Here is a 24,826-nt window from a genome sequence, read left to right on the forward strand (position 1 = left end):
TTTTGAGACAGAGTTTTACTCTTGTTGCCCAGGCTGGAGTGCAGTGGCATGATCTCAGCTCACCGCAACCTCCATCTCCCAGGTTCAAGTGATTCTCCTACCTCAGCCTCCCGAGCAGCTGGGATTACAGGCATGAACCACCACACCCGGCTAATTTTGTATTTTTATTAGAGATGGGGTTTCTCCACGTTGGTCAGACAGGTCTCGACCTCCCGACCTCAGGTGATCCACCCACCTCGGCCTCCCAAAGTGCTGGGATTACAGGCATGAGCCACCATGCCCAGCCTTCTCCAAGCATTTTTTTATTGTACATATTTGCTTCCTACATAGTATGACACATTGAACATATGGCTTTAGCACTATTTTCATTGGACTTGAAAATGTCTGTAGAGCAATCATTTTTGTTGATAGTATATCAAGTGGATGTGCTGTTACTGACTTAACTATTCCTTTACTTTCGTGTATTTAGGTTGTCACAATTTGTTTTTTGTTTTGTTTTGTTTGGAATTACAAATAATACTTCAAGGAACAAATTTGTCCATAGCACTGTTTCTAATATTTCAGGCCACTTTACAGAAGTAGGATTATGGGGTCAGAATATGTCCATTCTCATAGCACTCAACACATACTGCCAAATTGCTTTGTGAAAGAGCTTTAACAATTTATGTGGCAACCAGAAAGAGATGCTAGTTTTATAGCATTTGACATTATACATTTTTTAGTGCAAACTTAAATATATGAAGATGTGTCAGAAGTAGGCCAGGACTAGCAGAAACACGACCTCAGTTTTAACTCTTGCTGTGTTACTTACTAGCTGTGGTGCTTTGAGATGGTCCCGTACTCTTTCTTCCTCATTTTATGGGTCTACTTCACATGTTTACAGAGCACCTCCTATGTTCCAGGCACTGTTCTCCATGATGGGAATATGTATTGCTATAGGTCAGGACTCTTGAGAAGAAGGCGCTGAGATGGAGATTAGTGTGCAAGAGATTAGAGACTGTTCTTGGCATCGACACTTGTGGAAGGGAGGCGACAGATGCAGGCTTGAACAGAGAGGGGAGCTGGGCTGCAATGAAGTCTCAGTGAACCCCACGTGAGCTCTGAAGATGGGATATACCTTCAAAGGTGTCCAAGGGAGGTGATGGGGGCTGGGCCTTTATATTCTCCCTTTGCTCCATGACTGCTGCATGTAGGGGCTGCCTAGGGAAGGGGGCACGGCCTTGGGTGAGGCAACTCTCTTCAGCCCCATCACTTCAAGAGGAGGACTACTATCAGAGGGCTGCTGGGGCAACGCTCCCCCAACAGCGAGGAAACAATCATTCCTGAGGTGAAATCTGGGTGGTGCATGGCAATACCACTGCAAGTGATGAGCAAAGCAGACAATGGTCCTGGCCCCATGGAACTTAGAGCTGGAAGGAGAGCCAGGCACTGGTATTACAGACACAAACACCCCCCCACACACACGAAGACAAACTGAAAAGCACTGTGAAAGGAAATTTCAGGGTCGCATGAGAGTGGGCAACAAGGGGACTTGACCTAATTTGGGGGTGTCAGGGAAGATGTTCTTGAGGAAGTGATAATGAGCTGAGATATGGAGGGTATAAAGGGGGTCAATGGAGAGAGGGTGAAGAGTACACCTGGCAGAGGAAAGAACACTGTGCAAAGAGCTGAGGCTGGAGGGAGCACAGTGTTCAAAGAAAAGCAGAGGCCGGGTGCAGTGGCTCACGCCTGTAATCCCAGCACTTTGGGAGGCAGAGATGGGCTGATCACCTGAGGTAAGGAGTTTGAGACCAGCCTAATATGGTGAAACCCTGTCTCTACTAAAAAGACAAAAGTTAGCTGGATGTGGTGGTGCATGCCTGTAATCCCTGCTACTTGGGAGGCTGAGGCAGAAGAATCACTTGAACCTGGGAGGCGGAGGTTGCAGTGAGCCATTGCATTCCATTCCAGCCTAGGCGACAAGAGTGAAACTCTGTCTCAAAAAAAAAAAAAAAAAAAAAAAAAGAAAGAAAGAAGAAAAGAGAAAGAAAAGAAAAGCAGAAAAAAAAACAGAGGTGGCAGGTACCTTTCAAGTCAAAGGGCATGTAACAGGCATGAGGCCATGGAGGAAGGCTGTGTGGCCAGTGCAGGGGGACTTGCTGGCCCATAGAGAGGGCATTGTTTTCCACCCCATGAACAATGTGAAATTCTTGAATGGTATTAAGCAGATGGGTAACTTAATCAGGTTTGCATTTTAAAATCTATTCTGGCTATGAAAAATGGATTGAAATAGGGCAAGAAAGGATGGGTGAGATCAATAAGGATGCTGGGAAAGATGTGATCATAGCTGGGACCAGAGGGGTGGAAGTGGACATGGAAAGGAGTGGGTAGACTTGAAAGAGAAAAAAATGGACAGAATTGGACAGATTAGACCTAGGAGGTGAAGTAGAGGGAAGCGTGAAGGAGAAACCCAGGTTTCTGGTCCACACAACTAGATGATGTCAATGCTGTTCACTGAGATGGGGACACTAGATGAGGTGAGCCTGAGCGTGGATGATACATTTGGTTTTGGTCACTCTTGCATTTGAGGTGCTTGAGTTTGAGGAGTCATACAAATGAAATGTTGAGTAGATGATTTGGGGAGAGCATTCTAGAATTCATATAAGGAATCTGACGGGGAGAGATTATTTGTCAGTCACTGACGAATGGCTGGAAACTTAAATAACAGGTATGGAGGAATCAACTAGGAAAGATTATAGAATGGAGAGGAATCTTAGCAACAAACTTTGAGGTACTCTGACATTTAAATTTGTATAGAAAGAAAGCAGGTTTTCTAAGTAGGAAAGCTCCTAGGAGTGGGTGGTTCATGGAAGTTAATGGAAGTATTTCAAGAAGGAGGAACTAGGCAAAGTGTTAAACGAAGCTGAGAAATTAGGTGAGGAGAGGACTGAGAAGTGACCGTTGGGCTGAGTGACTTGTCCTTCATTAGTGAATTCGGTGAATTCACTGTGAAGCCCGAGGACAGACTGGAGTGGTATAATGAGTGAGTGGATTGTGAGGAAATGGGGTCAGTGAGCACAAAAGTCTTTCAAGAGGTTTGGCTGTAGAGAGTACTAAAGAGAGGGGGTAGCTGGATGGAGAGGTAGGGTTTAGGTCAATTTTCCTTTGTTTTGCTTTTATGATGTTTGAATGTGGGTGGGACAGATCCAGTTCTTTCAACTTTATTATTCCCTTTGAGTAAGTACCAGGGGTAAAATGCCCCAGGTAGCAGGTGGAAAAATAAAGTAAAAGTATCCAGAGTTATGCGCAAAAGAGGCATTTCCTAGACTGAATCAAATGTTCATTTCCAGAGCCAAATGCTGTGCTTCACTCCCGTAATCCCAGCACATTGGGAGGCTGAGGCTGGCAGATCACTTCAGGTCAGGAGTTTTTGACCAGTCTGGGCAATATAGGAAGACCCCATCTCTACAAAAAAGTAAAAAGTTAGCCAGGTGTGGTGGCACACACCTATAGTTCTAGCTACTCAGGAGGCTGAGGCAGGTGGATCATTTGAGCCCAGGAATTGGAGGCTGCAGTGAGCCATGATTGTGCCACTGTACTCTAACCTGGGCAACAGAATTGAGACCCTGTCTTTAAAATACACACACACACACACACACACACACACACACACACACACACACACACACAATCTCTATACACCAAAAGGTGAATTCCCTGTCTTCTGAGAATTTGGGTATTTGTCTACCCTATTTGTTCAGTGGCTAGAACCACTGAACAGGGGCTCTGAGGACCCTAGTGAAAATCATATTCCTAGTAGGCTGCCTTGGTACTCCAGAATTCTCGAGGTGAGTACGTAGAGAAACCCTCGCTGTCCCACTGTCTTTAAAATTAAAGTGGTTATGAGCCCAGCTAATCAAGTTGGTCGGGAGTGCTCTAAAAACATCAGGTAGTTTTGAAAGCTTCCCTACCCCCACGTTATTCTAACAGGCAGATACTAGCTAACAAACTGGAAGGGCAAAAACCATCAAAGATGAACAATAATAATCACAGAAGCAGCCTTAGTGAAGACCAATCTATAAAAAATTAATCACAGACGAGTCTATTGGCAAGTTATATTTACCTACAGCTAATTACCAATTTCTCTCAAGACTGACCTCACAGCTTTCCTAAAATTCCATATCCGTGACCTTTTGATGCCTGTCTGAGAAGGGGACTCTTTTCACTAGTCTGACACTTTCTCATTTTCCAAGTATTGGATTAAATATTATTTTCCCTGGGGAATCTTCTCTCACCTGTAATCTGAAGCCAGACCTATACTCTGGTTGTTTTTAGGATCCTCAGATCTAGCCTGGCTGAAACATACCACTATGTTTTTCTTCCTAAATACTCCAAATAGGCCTTTCAGGGTTTTTCTTTTTTTGCTGTTTTTTTAAAGACAGAGTCTTGCTCTGTTGCCCAGGCTGGAGTGCAGTGGCACAATCTCGGCTCACTGCAACCTCTGCCTCCCAGGTTCAAGCGATTCTCCTGCCTCAGCCTCCCAAGTAGCTGGGATTACAGGTGTGTCCCACCATGCCTGGCTAATTTTTTTGTTTGTTTTTCTAGTAGAGACAGTGTTTTGCCATGTTGGTCAAGCTGGTCTCGAACTCCTGACCTCAGGTGATCTGCCCTCCTCGGCCTCCCAAAGTGCTGGGATTATAGGCGTGAGCCACCATGCCCGGCTGACCTTTCAGTTTTTTCAAGATGATCTGACTTTGAAGAAAAGGCATTCATGGGAGGTCTGATGGTACATCTCACGTGGTCTCAGGCTGTCTCACATCAAGGAGAATGTGTCTACACAGCACACTTGTATTTAGGGAGGTGGCAAAACATACACAGGTTATTAAGTAATTAAACATATTAAAGTCAAGGATGGGCACAACCCTTTGAGTGTTTAAAGCCTTTAAAGGTAGGGACAAACCCCGTGCTGACATGTGCCAGGATTGAGCCAGGCTGAGTCATGAGTGAGTCCGGAAGTGTTCTCTCCCACCACTGACATCTACTCAGCCCCTTTCCACCCAAAGCGCCTCAGTGCCAAGCTTCTCAAGCATGATCCCTCTTCCCAAACAACTGGTCTTCACATGCCACTGTGTGATGTGGGTTGCTCGCTGTTCACAGACCTTTTTTATGGTTGGGAGAAACTAGGGTAAGGGGAAAGCTTAGCCAGCAGGTAGCTGTGAAGCTGGACCACTAGCCATCGCCAGGGGCACACCAGTGGGGAGGTGGACGGCATTTGTGCTCAGACTCTGGGTGCAAACTCCATGGGACCCAGTCACGCTCCTCTGTAGATGGAAGAGCAGCAAGACACTAAGTCTATTTTGAATTCTTCTCAAAGATGAATGGATTTATTGAGAGCATGGCTTATTTTTAGCCCTTCTCTTTGCATCATGGCTACATCCTGGTGGCATTTTGTTCATTTTGCCTAAATCCAACAGTTGCTTTTCAGATACACTTCTTCCCACTTTGACAACATGAGCCCTGTCACCACCCCAGGACATCAATGGAGGCCTGAACTCTGAGCACAGAGACAACACACGGTTTTGGGAGGCCAGTTTCTGACATGGGACATGCCATAAACCCTGAGAAAACCACTTCTGAATAACTGATAAGGTCTAATTTAGACACATCATTCTACCCCTTTAGGCTATAATTCTGAAAATGATTATTTTCCCAGAATATTTTTCTTCTCAAATGAGAATGAAAAAAATCTGTTTCCATTAGGCTAGCTTGCTGTCCTGCAAAACCTTGCCCTTTTATTCTCTACCCTTCACTACCATGAGGTCCTCACGAGACTACCAATCCCACAGTAAAGTGACAGGAGGCCTCTAAATTGTTTTCTATCACCCATGTCTTAAATTACTGTATCAAAGAAGGGACATTTTGATGAGCTTTATCTTTTAACACAAACAATGTGTCATTCTCAGAGACAAATGATCTGGGTTCTCCAGGGTTCTTTTCTCTCCTGTATAAATCTAAGGGAGTAGACTATCTAGAAAACAGATGTTTTCTAAGGTTCTACTGACTCTAACTTTGTGACCTGAGAAATGGCTTTCTAGTAAAAGTGCCAGAGAAGGATGAGGCCATTATGCATGCCACCCTGGTGACGTGTATGTGTGTGTGTGTGGGGGTGGGGGGCTCCCAAAACCACTCCAAAGCTTTAGCTATTAAAGCTATAAATGGGGTCATGCTGATCAACTGAAGCAAGGTATATAAAAGTGCTTTGCAAACAGTCATATACAAAAATTATTCTATTCGGGTAACAGAAAAGAGGACCCCAGATAAATTTCTTAGGCTCTAGATTTTAGGTCTCTACCCAGTTTAAAATACAGTCATGTAGAGGTCCCCCAATCCAATTCTAGCAACTGCAATGGAGTTAAAATTTGTCAAAGACAATAAACAGCAAGACAATAGTAATTGCTAATGAGAGAGGCCATAATTTTTTTAAATAGCTAGAGAGAGTAACTGCTGAAAGTGAAGGCTTCATTTGAAAGACATTTTGGAAATTTGCATTGGTTTTGTAACACCAAATTATGTCAGAAATGTTTATTTTTTTAAAAAAATCATAGGCCCGTTTTCAGTAGACTCCAGTGAAGAGTGCCCCAAGGTAGTCATGATGCTTCATGTCCATGCCTTAGTCCTGCCCCAAGTTCCCGTGCAATCTTAGAAAAACATCTGAATCTTTAAGTTCAAGTGCCCCCGGTTACAACGAGAATTCATAACAGATTCTCAGTGTTTTCATGTACTTCACTCCTAGTAGGTAAGTTAAAGGAAAGTTATAAAAACATTTGTAAGCACTCTTTAAGTATTTCAGATAAAAGACACTGTAACACAGCCAAGGCAGCACTTCTAACTTTTACAGAGCTGGCATGCCCTAAATCTTGTTTGTAAATAAAATAAATGTGTTAGGAAAGGGATATGAAATACATTTATAAAGTGAAGAATTTCTTTTAAAACTCCTTTGGGAGGCAGAGGCGGGCGGATCATGAGGTCAGGAGATCGAGACCATCCTGGCGAACATGGTAAAACCCTGTCTCTACTAAAAACACAAAAATTAGCTGGGTGTGGTGGTGGACACCTGTAATCCCAGCTACTCGGGAGGCTGAGGCAGGAGTCTCAGTAAGTGTGAGATTGCGCCATTGCACTCCAGCCTGGTGACAAGAGCGAGACTCTGTCTCAAACAAAAAACCCACATTAAGTAAACATGTAAGTCTGTATCTTCAAAATCAAATTTTCTAAAAGCACAGTCCACCTGCAGTACCACTGACATTAAACAGACATAACTATTCATGGAGATCAGCAATAAGAGCTATCTTCACATTAAGTACCACACTTTTAAGGAGCATCAGTGACCAACTGTGTCACTGATTCAGACCAAGAGAAAGCATATTAGTTTGTGGAAAAGATTTCCCTGGAAATTTCAAAACATAGGTAATTAAAGAATAACCAGAGGTTGGGCACAGTGGCCACATGTATAATCCCAGAACTTTGGGAGGCTGAGGTGGGAGGATTGCTTGAGCCTCAGAGTTTGAGGCCAGGCTGGGCAACACAGTTGGATTCTGTCTCTGCAAGAAATGTCATTAAAACCTAGCCAGGTGTGGTGGCACATGCCTATACTGTAGTCCAAGCTACTTGGAAGGCTGAGGCAGGAGGATATCACTTGAGCCCAGCAGTTTGAGGCTGCAGTGAGCCATGATGGTGACACTGCATTCCAGCCTGGGCAACAGAGCAAGACCCTGCTGTCGCAAACAAAACAAAACAAAACAAAAACAAGGAGGAGGAGAATAATCAGGAATCACAAACAAGTTGACATTTTTCAAGCTTGCTTTTGATGTCTATCACTTTACTAAGAAAAATATAATAAATTCATTATATAGATAGAAATGACATGTACACTATTCCAATATTTGTTTCCTGTTGCAGGAGAAACCATCAAGAGGAAATCTTTTCTGGTGTATCATCATTAACACAACCCCCAAAATAGAGTAAGATTTAAAAATGTTAATAGGGTGGTATATTTACGCATACACACACACAATTTTTATATTTCCTGATTTAACAAAGACATGCTCTTGGGAAGCTGTAGACCTTATTGAAAAGTCTGGTCGTCTTTCCTTCTTTTATTTTCTGCAGTAAACAGACTGTATGAATCATTTGGCATTGGTGAATTGTGTTGTATCTTCTCATGCGTGTATTCTTGTCTATACAACTAGAAAGCGAGCCTCCAGAAGCAAGTTCCCTGTGGTGCTAAGCCCAGTGCCTTGTACATAACCTGGGTGCATTAATCATTGATTGATATGTGCATTTGCAGGGAGGAGCCTGGTAAGATACACTCAAAACCTTTATTCATTGATTTACAAAATGTACAATATTTACAAAGTTTAGGCATTAATCCCATATTGACATGAATGCTGTGGAGAGTCTAAAAATAAATATGTGGCACACAGCTTAATATACACATCATGGCTCTTTACACTTAAGCCATTACCAATGGTGAGATTTCATGGAGAATTTAATGTGTTAGAAAAGTCAGATGGCTGACCAGTCCTGGACCTTCCATGTGAATGACCTCCCTTGGCTCCTTGAGGCTGGAGATAGTGAGCAAATCACTTTCTTTCAAGAGAATTAAACACAAGCCATTCTGACAGGCACATGGGATGCATGCAGCAACATCTATGCAGAGTCTGCAAGCACTCCCTGGGTGGCAGTTGAATCTGCACCACTGTGGAACTGATCCCTGTACATCAGCCAGGGAGGCTTTGGTGTGGTCACTTTCTTGTTTCTTATTCAATCACATGCAGTACTTGGAAGATGTCAGTGGAGTGTAATCATGCACAAAAATGGTACTTGTAGGTATGTACAACATCAAATTTTCATTGTCTTATAGCATCTTTAGATGCAATATCAACTATCTCCTCTTTTAGCAAGAGGGATGAATGAGGAAGCCAAACCCCTACTCCCCAGAGAAAAAACATCATCTGGGGACACATGCAAATGGCATCCTGCAACAGCAGGGCGAGATAAACTCCACATGATAAGATGGATGAATTCCCATGAAGTCAGGCCTGAAAGTATTCCTACCGGGATAATTCCACCTTTCTTTCCTCTTCAATCTCACCTCATCCCACATAACCTAAATCTGAAGGAAACGGCTTCACAACATTGTGTTTGAGTTTTGGTACCTCCATTTGGAAAGTGGAAATACTAGTAACATTCCTTATAGGATTCTTGCAGGGATTAATCCTAACTTATGTAAAGTGCTTAGCATAGTGCCTGGCACATATGAGGTGCTTAATAAATGTCTTGCTTTCTCTCCCTCTACTTTCCGACCCCAATTAAAAGCAACATATTGATAAGCCTAACAAACTCTGAATTAAGGCCATTTGATGTAATTTAGATTATTTTGTATCAGAGTTACTGCTGTCAGTTCATATTTAGTCCCTGAGGGAATCTCATTTTATGAGCCAGAGACATTTTTCTATGGAGGGCAGATGGACCCTGACAACACTATCCTCTTTATTAGCCATGGTTCTACCAAGTTTCACACAAACACATCCCAAAACCCTGCACAGAAACTTAGACCAGTGATGGTCACCACCTGAATGATTCCTGGATACCATCACTGAGGAAACCATGAGAAAAATCCTTCAGACATATTGCTCTTGCTCACATGTTAACTTTTTCAACACTGGTGCAAGTATTATAGATAACTTTCAATAAACATATATTAAAAGCTCTACCACTGTTGAAAAATATGTATTCTAATTTGATCACTTTGTTCAGAATAATGAATTTTTTAGAATATATTTTAGTTTCTAGTTATGCCTTACAAAAATAAATACTGTTTAAATTATTTACAAGGAAGAAGAAACATCATAACTTGGGGTACAAAAAATACAGGAAGGATGACAAAATTTTACCATCTACTTCTAAAACAACATCTAAAAGAAATAAAAATTTCCCATTGAGTCTCCTTGTTAGTCTTGCAATCACCCCACTGGTCTACTTTCTCCTCATCATCGCATATTGCGCCTTGCTTCATTATCATTCTAAAGACAATTTAATGCAGAATCTTCTCCATAAAGTCACTGGGGATTTGGAAGTGGGAGCTCTTTGACAGTACGAACTGCCGATGGAGTAAGAAGCTGGCTGAGCCGCTTAGTCGGCCCTCAGAATGAACTAGGACTAATCTCCACACATTTTCCTTTCATTCTGAAATCCTCTGTCTAGATTACCTATGGCTGAATAGAGCCCCATATCTGGGGAAAACAACTCCATCCTGGTTTGGGGCTCTGGACACAACTGACTCAGGTGGAATCTAGGATCTCATGAAGCAGAATTAGGTGCCAAGTCAAGGAGAAGGCCGATCTCACCAATTACATGAAGTATATTATATGAAGAATATATTATAACACAGTCACTTTATGGACATTGGCTCCATTAAGTTGGGGAAAATCCTCCTCCAGGCACCCCGACAAATGTAACGAACTTTTATGATTGCCTTTTTGTCTTCTGCACGGAACAGAGGGAATGTAATTCCCAGCACTGGGAGAAGAATGTTAAGAAAATTAATTGAACAAATGGCTGGAATTGTTGGAATTGTTGGAATTACTACTCTTCCAGGGACTCAGTCAGAATTTCCAAGAAAATAGTCCATTCGTTTTGGAGTCAATGTTTTAAAATTATAAAGCTACAAATGAATTCATGATTATATTTAAACCAATCGTTCTTTACTTTTCTCCTGAAAAGCCCACATCTATACATGCCCCTATAACATACTCCTAATATCTTAGAGTCTCAGGACCTACTGCATTTCATGCACGTATTCTTCCAAATTAAGAACCCCAGATCTCGATAAATGCAGAACTACTTCTTGGAATGAAAACAAAGGTTTATGGTATGGAACTTGGGCTGTACTGAGAGAAGGCTTTGATGGGTCCTGGTTAGACTCAAAATGGCTACAATGAAGCAACATTTATTCCTCATGGTAAGTGGCAATGCTTGGCTGTGACCACCTCCAAGAGTGTTGTGTCACATGTGTGTAATTACTGTCAGGCCAATGACTCATGCAGGACTGTGGACCATCGAGATCCCCATGGATCGCTATTAACACATGAAGCCACTGAGCTGCTATAACATGAGCCCTAACCACAACCACAAGCAGGACACTATCACTGACATACAGCATGGGTGCCCGTTTGTCTGATTTATAGGTGACGTCGTGGCAAATGTGGCATCAGTTTCATTTCGGGGCAGCGGCAAGTTACAGATATTTCCTTCACAACAAGAAGTGCAGACCTGAAAGAAAGGAAGAAAAAAAGATGAGAAGCCAGCATGTCTTGGAAGGAGGCAGGGTTTTTGAAGGAACTGTCACCCACATGGCAAGATGCAAGTAAAAATTACCTGATCTATGAAGGAGATGCCAACTCTATGTTCAGGAAGGCTGGGGATAATATTTCATCTAGAAGCAATCTGGTCAACAGGAAAACTCCCCAGGCTAAACTTCAAGAGATCTAGGTTTTGTTTTTGACACCCCCCTACTCAAACGATTCTTAGAAAGGTGTGTAGCCTTCCTGGGCCTCAGTTATTTCGCCCTTAAAACGGGAATAACGAAACTCATCCTTTTTCCATGAGGCTCTTTCTGATTACTTGAGGAAGAGAGGGTAAGCCTTCATTTGCTAAGTTTTCAAGTGAGAGTCAAGTGGCAACAACCCAGGTAATTTCAACTTGCGTACTGACTTTCATAGAACTGTTTGCATGAAGTGTCTCCATTCTCATTGGGTGAGTTAATGTTTGAAGGGTTTTCATTCATGCAGCTATTCCTGCTTTACACCACCTTACTTGTGGATCATAAGAAAGAAACCCACAGAGTTAGTGACAAAAACTGTCTTGGGGCATGGCTACACAAAGTATAGACCAGCAGCTCCAATATCAGCTGGGAGTTTGTTACAAGTGCACAATCTCAAACCTTGCCCCAGATGGAGAATTAGAACTACATTTTAACAAGATTCCCAGGTGATTCCTATTCATAGGATGGTTATTAATAATATTCTATACAGTCATTATCCTGCAGGGATTTGAGTCTGTAGTCACAGTTGACATGTGCCAGGAAGACAGTATAACGTTACAGAGATAGACTCCAAACCAGAGGTGAGTTGGAATTCTGTGCCTGTCACTTACCAGCTGTGTGACTGAGCATATGACCCAACTTCTCTAATCCTTAACTTTCTCCTTAGTAAAGAGGCCACAGTAACTCCTCAGAATCAAGTCCAATTTGCTGGAGAGGTCAGGGAAAGCCTTTGGTTTTACTCAGTTTGAACCAGGAGCAGAGTAGGCAGATTATATTTAAAATTTTAATTATTAGTGTATTCAAGAGGTTGCTTGAAAATTAGGTGTCTGCCTTAAGAAAAAGAAGCCCTTACTGACAGTGCTGTTCCCAGGTATTGGGAGTGGACAGTGCCCAAACCAGCAGGAAGGCCACCTGCAGGAGAAGTGTTCAGCTGCTAAATAAAGGCCAAGGCCTGATATGTTAAGGTCACATGTATAGACAGCAGGAGGGCGAGGCTGTCTTTCTGTGATTCTCTATATGGCCCTTCAAGGTTACCTCCCAAGCTCATTTTACACTGAGTGCTTCTGTACGTAGGCACCAGGTGTTTCCATATACAGCCTTCTGCAGGTACCAGGTGAAGAAGCTTAAGCAAACACACAAGATGGGTCTCTTGTCACCTATCTAATGACTCAAGAGCCAATGGACCCTCGCCAAACTGACATCCCAGTCACAACATGAGTCCTACTTTACAGAAAGTTATCAAAGCTGAACTGCCTCGGTCCCCCTGTGATGAATGAACGGGGTACATCTGCAAAGCTTCACCGTGATGGGCATAACTGGTCCCTCGCTCCTCTTTTTTCTAGTAGCTTTATTACTTTCCTCTGAGTGAAGAAAGGGTTTATAATAACACTGAATACCCTCTTGATGTGCGTTTACACAATTTATATCAGTTGTCCTATGCTCTGGTATAAATGTGTATTCTTTTAGAGCATAAATGTGTATTCTTTTAGAGCAAACACGAAAGGAAGAGTCTTTTCATAGAGCATAAAGACAGTCAAAAGCCAGCCTTCATGGGGCAATAAGAATCTGCTCCTGATTACTGGCAGATGTCTGAAGAGAAGGCAGCTGGCTATGTAGTACTGGTCACTTGCTCTGTTGCCCAGACCTTGTGGCCTTCATGCTCGGAGTCTCTGCAGCCAGTGGATAAGCACTCTTCCAGCGGGACGCAGCGTTTGGTGACTGAGATACTGTTTCCTGTGACTTCCATTGTGTGCTGAGTGTAGCAGTATCTGGTCTCTGTCAACAGAGAAAATATATTTTATTTGAGACGGGAAATGTTGTCCCAACCTGCCTAAAAGGAAAATAACAGGAGTGTCAGCATTATCATTTCAGAAAAGACCTAATAGCACATAAGATGTGCATTGCCTTGAGTTTATGTCCACCCCCAAAGACCTCCTTGGAGAGCTCCACTGTGCCATGGTAGGAGGACAGTCTTCAAAGAATATTGATTTCTCTGCCCAGCATTATTCCCATAAACCAAGACACAATGGTTTCTCCTTGCCTTTCAACAAATTTTGCCACTGGACTGATTTTTATTTTTAGGGGATGAGTGGTTTGGGGGGGATGACTTAAGAGTATAAGTCACAGCAATTTTAAGGAAGATGAAAGGACAAAGAGGTTCAAAGAACTCAGGGTTAAAATGAGTTAGGCAGGTAACAGTGGTCCTCAAGGAGATAAAACACTACAGCAGTGGCTGGCATGTGTGTGTGTGTGTGTGTGTGTTGGGGGAAGCAGCTATTCACAGGAGCAGAACAATTTAAAACTTTGTGCTATTGAGCATAGCTGGGTCCAGGGTGCATTACAGAGAAAGACTGAAACAATAATGAACATTTTTCCAAAACTGAGGAGCTTCGTTTCTCCCTAGCATGATTTCAGTGTCCTCCTAGGATGACGGATGAAGACCATGATGGGAGTTTCCAGAGGTCCTTCTATGTGTAATGAATCTGAAAGCTTGTGATTTCTTCCAAAATTCTTTGGGGAACTTTTATGTGTAATTTAAAACTAAAGAAAATGGCTTTGTCAATGTAATTCTTTAAGACCTCCAGGCAATGTTCAGCTTTCTAAGTCTGGGATTTAGGAGAATGTTCTTGCTCTCCTTTCACATTAAAAAAGAAAATGAGTAATTCTTAAGAAATGTCACTGAGCTGTTTTTCATCCACATCTTGGACCCAACTTTGCATGCTTTATACATTTCAGATATTTAGTGGCTAATATGGAATTATGACCTCCTATGAGGTTATTTATTAGGCAATAAAAACTCCCCCCTACCAGATTCTGTCATGATTTTGGCAGCTTTTAACTGAAGAACTAATGTCCAAAGAAGAAAGCGTAAGAAAATTTTAGGTTCTGAGAATGAGCTAATACAGACCCATTAGCACATCCTGGAAGTCATCAAAACTCAGGGGTTTTAAGTCTTCCTAGAGACCTTCACCTGACAGGAATCCCAAATGGTTTCCAATTAAATCGTACTAAGAGCTGCCACATTCCCAGTGGTGATGCTATTGGTGGGTGTGCCTGGGCAGAGCCTGGGTCAACACCCTCCCCTAAATGCTGTCCCACACTGCATCCTGGCTGGAATTGATAGTTGGATTGGGCTGAGGCTTGCTCCAAGGTTGCTAAGAGTCCTACGGAGCTCTTTGGGAGTAGGGTAAGGTCATCTGGGGAGCTCACAATAAGAACAGTTGAAAGTTTTCTACCTGGCAATAATTCTCCCAAAGCCCTAAACTGTCTTAACATTGGAGTGATTGCTTTTCTGATGAAGATGAGGCAGCAGCTCTCCTCTTTTTTAAGCCTCTGACAGGTTTTGAAAAATGGAGGCCGGTGGCCTGGGAGATTTACCACATCTTCTTAGAGGACTGGTTTACTTCTTTGGTATCAGACTCGATGGATGCTTTATGGTCACAATAGGTTCATCTTTCCCACCCCCACCCCAACTTCAAATGTTCTAGAAAGCAATAAAATCAGGAATGTTCTTATCTCCTGTCTCCTCTTCATGCAGACAGCTAAGAGCAGCTGCCAGAGGTTTTACTGCTCCAAATGTAAATCCGAGCAGATAAGATCATAGGCTTATGGAATAAGTAAATCACTACATAGCTGCAGTTCTGGAAATTAGGCTTTTCCTCCAAGTAGTGAATTATCCTGTTTTAAGTAAGCCTTAAAATAACAATTGGTGAACTTGATATGACTACTTCTTTGTTCATATTTTTCTGACTTTAACAAAATATCTTATACATTTATTAATGGACCGCGTATTCCATTGAATGAAAGTAGATACAACAACTGATGAAAATAATTTTTCAGGAAAACATGCAAAAGCTTAATACCTAATAAGCTGATTTTTTGCCATTCTGGGGGTAGAAGGGAGATCAGTGCAGTAAGAATTTTTTCTTTTACTTCACCCAGTCCAATTCATGAAACAAAAATATGCAGAGAACACTGCCCTCACTTCCAGCAGTACAGACCTCAGTGCTGAAGCATCAATCCCTCAAAAGCATTTATTCCACTTCTTATCTTACAAAACTCCTAGGTGAGTTATGAAATGTTAATGTGGAAAAAGGTTCTGTGGTTTAAGAAGTTTTGAAAATGCTCAAAGTTGAACAGGTTTCTTCAGTGCACAATTTATGAGAACCTTCTATATGTGTTGTGATCTTGTGATCTCCAAAGGTATATTGCGGTGAGGAGGCAGAATTTCCCAAGTAGAACTAGGTGGGCCACATTTGGCTTATCACTGGACTGGAGTAAGGATAAAAACCAAGTTTCAGCCACAGAGCATTGTTCTCCATGCATTTCGAAAACTCATTGGGTTAGTAATGAGGTAATATGAGAATCAAGCCTGCTGATAACTTCACACTAAAAGGATTTCAAAGGCTTTTATCTAAAAGATAAAAAGATGAATTTGAATTTCCACCAGGTTAGTTTCAGTCTCTAAAATCTCATATTCTGCAACTACACGGTATTCCCAGAGGTTGTGAAACAAAAGTCTTTTACTATTAGATTCACAGGCATTCAACTAAAATCAGAAATGGAAAAGAGAACTTCATCAACAATTGGAAAATACAATTTTTATGAAATTCATACCCATGTGCACGCATGCACACAGAGTTCATAATCTAGTTCTGAAATTTAAAAGTAACCCAAAGCTAAATTGTAAACTTTCATTTACCCACCAATATTGTTTTTACTAACAGAAACTATATTTAAACAAAACATACATAAGATGATTTGAACTGAGACATTACAAATGTCCAACTTTCTTATAAAAGGCTTTCTTGCCACTCAATTATTCTTCACGGTTCTGCTAGTTTTAGTTTCTTCATAAACATACAGGTTGATAAAAATGATGCTAGAGAATAATTCTTCACATGCAAGAAAATTAATGGGTGGAGAATAGTAATACTAAGAATTATATTGAAAAATGAAAAGCCAGTCGCAGCTGCCTGCTCTCTCCCTGCCACCAGTCCTTACTGTTCATGCAGCTCTTCACTTCTGCCACCTACTTCCCTGCAACGACTGTTCCTTCTACATCAAATTCCATGCCCTTTTCCCATGTCTGACCCAGCAGGATCTCTCTGTGACTCTGGGACTCTACTATGGGTAATCTCATCTGTGGGACTCTCCATCCTAGACTTCAGAGTTCCGTCTTACAGATGTTCTCCTCATCTCTGGTCTCTCCACTTTCAACACTTTCCCTAATATGAAAGTCAATATTCTCCCGTGTTCTGTCCTTGAACCTCTTCTCACTCAAGTGGCCTCATCAAACTTCTGATGCCATGTCTTCAGTCTGACTCTTTCTCCTGAACTGCAGAACCAAATTACCAACTATTTTCTGGACACTGCCAGGATCACCTCACACCTAATGTGTCTTAACCCGATGCATTATCTCCCTCCCCTTTGCATCTTTTTATCTTCACATGTGTCTATCTCAGGAAGGGACCTCCTGGTCTCTTCTCCAGTAACTTGAACTAGAAATCTAGAATCAGCTCAGACTTCTCCCTAATCTGGGAGTCTCCAAGTCCTCTGAAATGTCTCCATTATCCATCTGGTCTTTCCTATTCCATTTTCCATTTCCTCAATTCAGGACTTCATCGTTTCTTGTTTTCTTTGTCTCTAACATGCAACTCACCACACACGAAAGCATGAATGCCACCTAATTGTCAAGGAATCCTGATTGTTGAATTACTATGCCTATTTGGCCTACCTGAGCGGCTTGGGAATAGGCCATTGCTCTCTCTGCTCCTGAAGATGTGTGTCAAGTGCATTGGAGTAACTGCTCTTCCCTGATAGAATCATCAATTAATTTCATTTCTAACTCAGAGCCTGGCATTTGAAACTTAGCCCTCATTACTCAAGGTTCTCCTTGATGGAGGCTCCAAACTATCTTATTGCCTCATATATACGTTGAGACATAGTACCACAACTTTTGACCATGCACGATGAAAAATGTGCATCCTTAGCTTGGTCTGCATATTTTTTCCTATCTTCTACTCCTGGACACCTGATATTCTTCAAGGCTCAATCCAAATGTGATAAATTCTGTGAAATCTTCCTGATCTTCCTCTCAACCAGGTCAATGCTAATCTCTCTTCTCCATGTTGCCCCAGTCCTTCTTAACTTTCTCATTTGGGGTATCTGGCTTTCCTTTTAGATCAAAGTTTCTGATCAAAACAATTGACCTTTTGTTTTTAAACTTTTTTTTAAATTTCACCTATTATTTTGAGAAAACTATAGATTCCCATACATTTGTAAGGAATACTAGTAACAGTGAGATCCTCTACACCCTTTACCTAATTTCCCCAAATGGTTACAACTGCAAAAGTATGGTATAATATCACAACTGTGATACTGACATTAACCCAGTCAAGATACAGAACATCTTCACAGCCATAACCATCCCTCATGTTGACATTTTATAGTCACACCCTCTTCCCTCCTGCCCCCACCCCTTCTCTAAGCCTTGGCAACCACTAAACAGTACTGGATTTCTATAATTTTGTCATTTTGAGAATGTTATATAAATGAGTCACACACATGTAATATTTTGGAATTGGGCATTTTCACTCAATCTCATTCACTGGGTTTATTAATTTTTAAGAGTTTGTTAACTTTTATTGCTGAGTAGTATTCCACGGTATAGATGTTGGAAGGACATCCAGGTTTGTTTCCAGTTTAGAGATATTATTAATAAAGCTACTATGAACATTTGTGTAGAGGTTTCTGTGTGAATATAAGTTTTTACTTCTCTGTATGACTGACCAGAAGTAAAATTGCTGGGTTACATGGTAGTTGCATGTTTAGTTAAGAAACTGTCAAGCTGCTTTCCAGAGTGGCTGTGCCATTTTACATTCCCACCAACAACGTATGAGTGATGTAGTTTCTGCTCCTTTTTACTAGCATGTGGCATTTTTCCTATTCTTTATTTTAGGTATTCTGATAGAAGTACAGTAATATCTCATGCTTGAAATTTGCATTTCCCTTATGGCTAATGCTGTTAAATATGTTTTCATGTGTTTATGTGCCATCTGGTTATCTTCTTTGGTGAAATGTCTGTTCATACTTTTCCTATTTTCTAATTATGTATTTTGTTTACTGGTGTGTTCTGAAAATTATTTATATATTCTAGATAGCAGTTCTTTGTCAGGTATGTGATTTGCAAATATTTTTCCCATTTCATAGCTTGCATTTTCATTCTCTTATCAGGGTCTTGTGCAGGGTAAAAAAGTTTTAAATTTTGATGAAGTTCAATTTATTATTTTTTCTTTTATGAGTCATCAAGAACCTCACCTAGCCCTAGATTTATGAAGATTTTCTTCTATTTTTTCCTAAATGAGATAGGCTTTTATATTTCACATTTAAGTCTGTGTCTCACTCTAACTTTCGTAAAAGGTGTGAGACTTGGGCTAAGATTCATTTTTTGCCTGTGAATGTCCAGTTCCTTCAGTACGCTTTGTTAAAAAGGCTATCTTTTCTCCACTGAATTGCTTTTACACCTTTGGTAAAAATTAGTTGGGCATATTTTTAAGGGTCTATTTATTCTGTTTAACTGATCTATGTCTATTTCTCTGCCAATACCGCAGTCTTGATTACTACAGCTGTATATTAAATCCTGAAATAGGGTAATTTGATTCCTCCCACTTTATTCTTCTTTTTCAAAATCATTTTAGCTATCCCAGTTTCTTACCTTTCCATATAAACTGTAGAACACTTTTGTCTATGTCTTTAAAAAAAAAAAAAAAAAAACTCTTCCTGGGATTTTGACAGGAATTGTGTTAAACCTACATAACAATCTGTACAGAATTTGACATCTTACTATGCTGTCTTTCAATCTATGAACATGGTTTTTCCATTTATTTAAATTTTATTTTTTTCATTGATGTTTTGTAATTTTCAGCATACAAGTCCTATATATATGTTGTGCTTAGATTTACCTGTATTTAATTCTTCTGAGCAATATAATGGTGTATTTTAAATGGTATATATAAATGGTATATTTTAAATTTCAGTGTCCACGTGTTAATTGATAGCATATATAAACACAATTGAGTTCTGAATTTATCTTATATCCTATGACCTTGCTAAACTCATTTATTAGTTCCAGGAATTCTCTTCAGATTTGTTGGAATTTTCTATATAGAAATCATGTTATCTGTGAAAAAGGACAGTCATTTTTTTCCTTTCCAATCTGTATGTCTTTTATTTATTTTTCTTGTCTTATTGCACTGACTAGAACCTGCAGGACTGCACTAAATAAAAGTAGTGAAAGCAGACATAATTGCCTAGTCCTCTGTCTTAGCAGGAATGCACGCAGTCTTTTATCATTAAGCATAATGTTAGCTATAGGCTTTTTATCGATGTTATCAAGTTGAACAAGTTTTCTCTATTCCTATTTTCTGAGAGGTTTTAATCATAAATGGTGTTTAACTTTGCCAAGATACGAACATGTGATTTTTCATCTTTAGCCTATTAATACTGTGGATTATATTGGTTGATTTTCAGAGATTAAACCAGCCTTTCATCCCTGGATTAAGCCCCACTATGTCATGATGCACAATTCTTTTCACATATTGCTATGTTCTATTTGCCAATATTTTGTTAAGAACTTTAGTGTCTATATTCATAAAAAATAATAGATTGGAATTTTGTATCTTGTTTTTTTGTTTGTTTGGTGCTGTCTTGATCTGGTTTTGGTATCAGGGTAACTCCGGCTCCATAAAATGAATTGAGAAGTATTCCCCCTTCTCCTCTATTTTCTGGAAGATTTTGTGTAGAATTGGTGTTAATTACTCTATTAAAACGTGGTAAAATTTTCCAGTGAAATTATTTGGGCCTGAAGAGTTCTTTTATGGGTGTTTTTAAGTTATACAAAAAAATTTCTTAGTAGTTATAGAACTATTTATTTCATTTTAAGTGAATTGTGGTACTTTGTTTTTTGAGTTATGGTCCATTTCATCTAAGCTGTCAAACTTATGTTTTTGAGCTGTTCATACTATTCTCTTATTTTCCTTTTCTTAGTACCTTAATGTTTTTCTTCAATGATTTTAACTGAAAAAAATTGTATGTCTTTATGGTGTACAATGAAATGTTTTAGTATACGTAATCTCATTGAGTTTTATTCTTATAATTATTTCCTGCTTTTTGTTTAGGTTTGTTTTGTTTTACTTTTGGTTTTTCTCTTCCTTTTCTATCTTCTTGATGTGTGAGCTCAGACAGTTGATTTTCCTGTTTTTAAATAAGTGCATATAGTGTTATAAATTTCTGTCTCAGCACTGTTCATTGTCTTTTTAATTTCCCTTAAGACTTTATCTTTGATCTGTGGATTATTTAGATGTGCACTGTTTAGTTTCCAAGTGTTTGGTAATCTTCCTTTTATTTTTCTGTCATTGATCTCTAGTTTTGTGTGTCAGAAAACACTCTGCATGATTTCAATTTTTAAAAGGTTGTCGAGGTTTGCTTTCTGGCCCTGGATATAGTTTATTTTGGTATGTGTTCCATGGTCACTTGAAAACAATGTATATTCTGGTGTTGCTGGATGGAGTGTTCTGTAAATGTCAATTAGATTCTGTTGGTTAATGGTGCTGTTGAATTCCATATCTTTGCTTATTTTTTCTGTAGTTCTACCATTGTACTCTATTGTAGTATAAAGTATGTTTACTAAGTTTTTTCTTCCTTTCTGATGTTTCAGATTTCCTTATCATTTCCTTTCTTCATATAGAACTTCCTTCGGCCATTCTTTTAAGGTAGGTCGGCTAGTGACAAATTCTCTCAGTTTTTCTTCCCTTGAAAATGTCTTAATTTCTTCACATTCCTGAGGGATATTTTCTCTGAATATAAGATTCTGTACTGATTTTTTTTTTTCTTAACAGTTGAAAAATATTGTACCATTGACTTCTGGTCTCCATAGTTTCTGATGAAAACATTTCATTCAACTGATTTTCTCATATCAGATGTTCTTTTCTCTTGCTATTTTAAGACTTTTGTTTTAGAAGTTTGATTATGTGTTTTGTGTGGATTGCTTTAGTTTTATCCTCTTTAGGGTTTGCTCAGCTTCTTAGAAAAATGTTTAGCTGCTGTTTCTTTGAGTACTTTTTTCAGCTTCACCCTCTTTCTACTGTTCTCTTGGAACTCTGATGATGTAACGTTAAAACATTTGTTACAGCTCCATAGATCTCTGAGGCTCTGTAGAAGTTTCTTTCTCCTCAGACTATTTTCTATGTGTTGTTCAGATTGGATAATTTTTATTGCTCTATTTTCCAAATTCACTAATTCTTCCCTTTATTCCTTCCATTCTGCTGTTCAGCCCATCTATTGAGATTTTTATTTCAGGTACATTATGTTACAATTCTACAATTTCCATTTGGTTCTCCTTTATATTTTCTATTTCTTTGATGAGATTTTAAAAATTTGTTTCAGGTGTGTTTGTAATTACTTACTGAAACATTTGTATTATGGCTGCTTTAAAACCCTTGCCAGATAATTCCAACATCCCTATTTATCTGGATGTTGGTATCTATTGATTGCTATTTTTCATTCAGTTTGAGATCTTCCTGGTATGACAAGTGATTTTTTAAACTGAAGTCTAAACATATTGTTATTATGTTAGGACACTCTTGATCTTACACTCCCTGTTTGAGAGTGGCAAGAGTGCCTCATTAATGCTTCCCCTGTGGCCTCTACTGATGCCATGGGGTGGGAGATGTGTTGTAGCCTCATTGCCAATGGGTGGTGGTGAAAGATGAAGTCTTGACTCTCCATTAAGCCTCCTTTGACACAACTGTGGTCAGGGGAAAGTACAGGCATCTCATTGTTGCTGGTGGAGGTAAAGTCTAGGCTCCCTAACATAGTCTCCATTGACACTGTGGAAGAGACCTTGTTATTGCCTGGTAGAGAGGGATAAAAATCCCCTTTACTTGTCCTTCTCTGATACAGCAGAAAGGTTGGGACATCTCATTATAGCCTGTTGAGGATGAAGTCAAAGCTTTCCATTTAGCCTCTGCTGGTATGGGGTTGGGGCTACAATTTTTTCCATAGTGTTTTGCTGAAGTAGAACAGCTATTGTCTAAAAGTTACCTTTCTAGGCTTCCCCCTTCCTAGTCCTTTTGCCAAAGAGCAAACTTTTGTTGGAGGTTTATTTTGCCAGTGCCTATCGCATTTTTAGGATGTTGACTGCCTCAGCTTCAAGTCTAGAATATATGAGACTGAAAGAAAACCTAGTGAACTAAGCACTGTGTTATTCCTTCAGTCTTGAAGTCCCTAGTCTGTCATTTTCTTTACCCCTTTCAGTCTTTTCATGTTTTTGGTTTGTTTCTTAATAAATAATGTTCAGAAGTTATTGTTGTACTTAGCAGGAGGAATAGAAAAGTACATCTGCTCCATCTTTCCAGAAATGGAAGTTTTCAGCTTTTGACATTTTGGGCTAATTTTGTTTTGGGCACACTGCTCAGTGAATTGTAGGACATTTAACATTATCCAACAGCCTCTTCTCACTAGATGCCAATGTCACTGCCGACAATAACAACTAAGAATGTCTCCAGACATTGACAAATACACTTTGGGCAGGGAAGAGGGAATTGCTCCTGGTTGAGATCTACTGTTGTATTGTACATTATAATCTTGAGAATCAGGCCCATTCTTGTTGGTGTCTGCATTCCCTCCAACATATAACACAGGGCCTTGCACACCATAGCAGGCATTTAATTTCTAATAAACTCTGTATTACCCGCAGAGATGGATGGGTGGGAAGAATATATCTAGCTGAGCTCTTCCATTCAAAGGTGAACCAAATGAAAACATTTTAATTTGGTTCTATGATGTCGATAACATATCTTCCATTGCTATATTTTGAATAGTCTCATCAAATTTAAGAGAGAAATAATACCACACTTCTACCAGTAGTGCAATTTTCACATACTATCACCACCTCTCAAAATTATTTGCCAGGACTACCAAAAGTAAACCTATGTATATTCTATGAAGCTAAAATTCTACTCCTCAATATACATCCAACATGAATGGTAAGTCCTAGAATGTGCATAGAAGAACTATTCATACAAACACACTGTAAAAAATGTCAATTAGTGATAGAATGAATAAATGATGGTATCTGTTCACATAACAATGAGAATGAATGGATTCCAACTAAATCTAAAGAAATGGATGAATCTCACATAATACTGAGTGAAAGAAGTCGAACACGAAAGAGTTGTACTGTATGATTTCACCTCTACAAAGAACCCAGTAAGAGGCAAAATTAACCTACACTACTGGAAATTAGGAGGGTAACTATATTAGTTTCCAGGGTTGCCATAAAAAAAACACTGAATGAGTGCTTAAACAAAGGTGTTCTCAGTCCTGGAGGCTAGTAATTGAAAATCAAGGTGTTGGCCAAGGCTGGTTCTTCTGAGTCCTCTCTTTTTGGGCAGTCTTTTCCTTGTGTCTCCCCATCAGCTTCCCTCGGTTCCTGTCTTTGTTCCAATCTCTTCTTATAAGGATGCTTGTCAGACTGGATCAGGGCCCACCTGAATGACCTCACTTAGTTACCTATTTAAAGACCCTATTTCCAAATACGGTCTCATTCTGAGGTACTAGAGGTTAGGACTTCAACATACGAATTTGAGAGCAGGTAGGGGGAAAAGTGGGGAGGACACAAGTCGGTCCATAACTGCGACGCTTGGTGGTAGCAAAAGTGACTGAAAACAGGCATACAGGGAGCTTCTAAGATGCCGGGCAGTTTCTTAATCAGGGTGCCGCTTACATGGAGTGTTCAATTTGTTAAAGTCCATAACGCTATTTACTATTCTACATATACATATTATACTTCAAAGTTCAGTGAAATTGAAAGCAAAAGAAAAAAAGAGCCCAAGATGAAAGAAAAGGATGAACTACAAATTGAGTTGCAGATAAACTGAATTATTTAAAACTTACCCTAATTAGGAATTACTACAGTCTCTGCTTTCAGGCATCAGATTGTTCTTTTGGCTTTTCTGCTCTTATCAATTACTCTCCATAGATCTTTTACAAATATGTGTTTTCTCCTCTTGTCCCAAGTAAAAAATTCCTCAAGGCAGAAATTAAAAACAAATAAATGCTCATCAACCTGACTAAATCATAGCTGGTTGGTCTCCTCTACCCTGAAGTCAGCACCTCTTGAGGAAGCTGCCAAATGGAGACTTCCCTATTTTCTTTTAAAAAATATTCCTCCACATTTCT

At 39.9% G+C, this 24,826-nt stretch overlaps 1 protein-coding gene across 5 annotated transcripts in view; it reads right to left on the bottom strand.

Moving 5' to 3' along the window:
- Positions 1 to 7,846: 7,846 nt before the first annotated feature.
- Positions 7,847 to 24,826, bottom strand: part of LYPD6 (LY6/PLAUR domain containing 6) — a 184,236-nt gene continuing 167,256 nt past the window's right edge. For 4 of the 5 annotated variants that reach the window (XM_017879089.1, XM_017879091.1, XM_017879090.1 and 1 more), the window contains 2 exons: positions 13,230 to 13,360; positions 7,847 to 11,313 (listed from right to left, as the gene is read on the bottom strand). In XM_017879089.1, the coding sequence (XP_017734578.1) occupies positions 11,146 to 11,313; positions 13,230 to 13,360 (299 nt within the window). In that variant the 3' untranslated portion in view covers positions 7,847 to 11,145. The remainder of the gene's footprint in view (positions 11,314 to 13,229; positions 13,361 to 24,826) is intronic. The other variant, XM_017879088.1, reaches the window with a different exon arrangement.

This window comes from Rhinopithecus bieti, unplaced genomic scaffold (genome assembly GCF_001698545.2).
Source record: "Rhinopithecus bieti isolate Rb0 unplaced genomic scaffold, ASM169854v2 scaffold_11587, whole genome shotgun sequence".
Classification (NCBI taxonomy): Eukaryota; Metazoa; Chordata; class Mammalia; order Primates; family Cercopithecidae; genus Rhinopithecus; species Rhinopithecus bieti.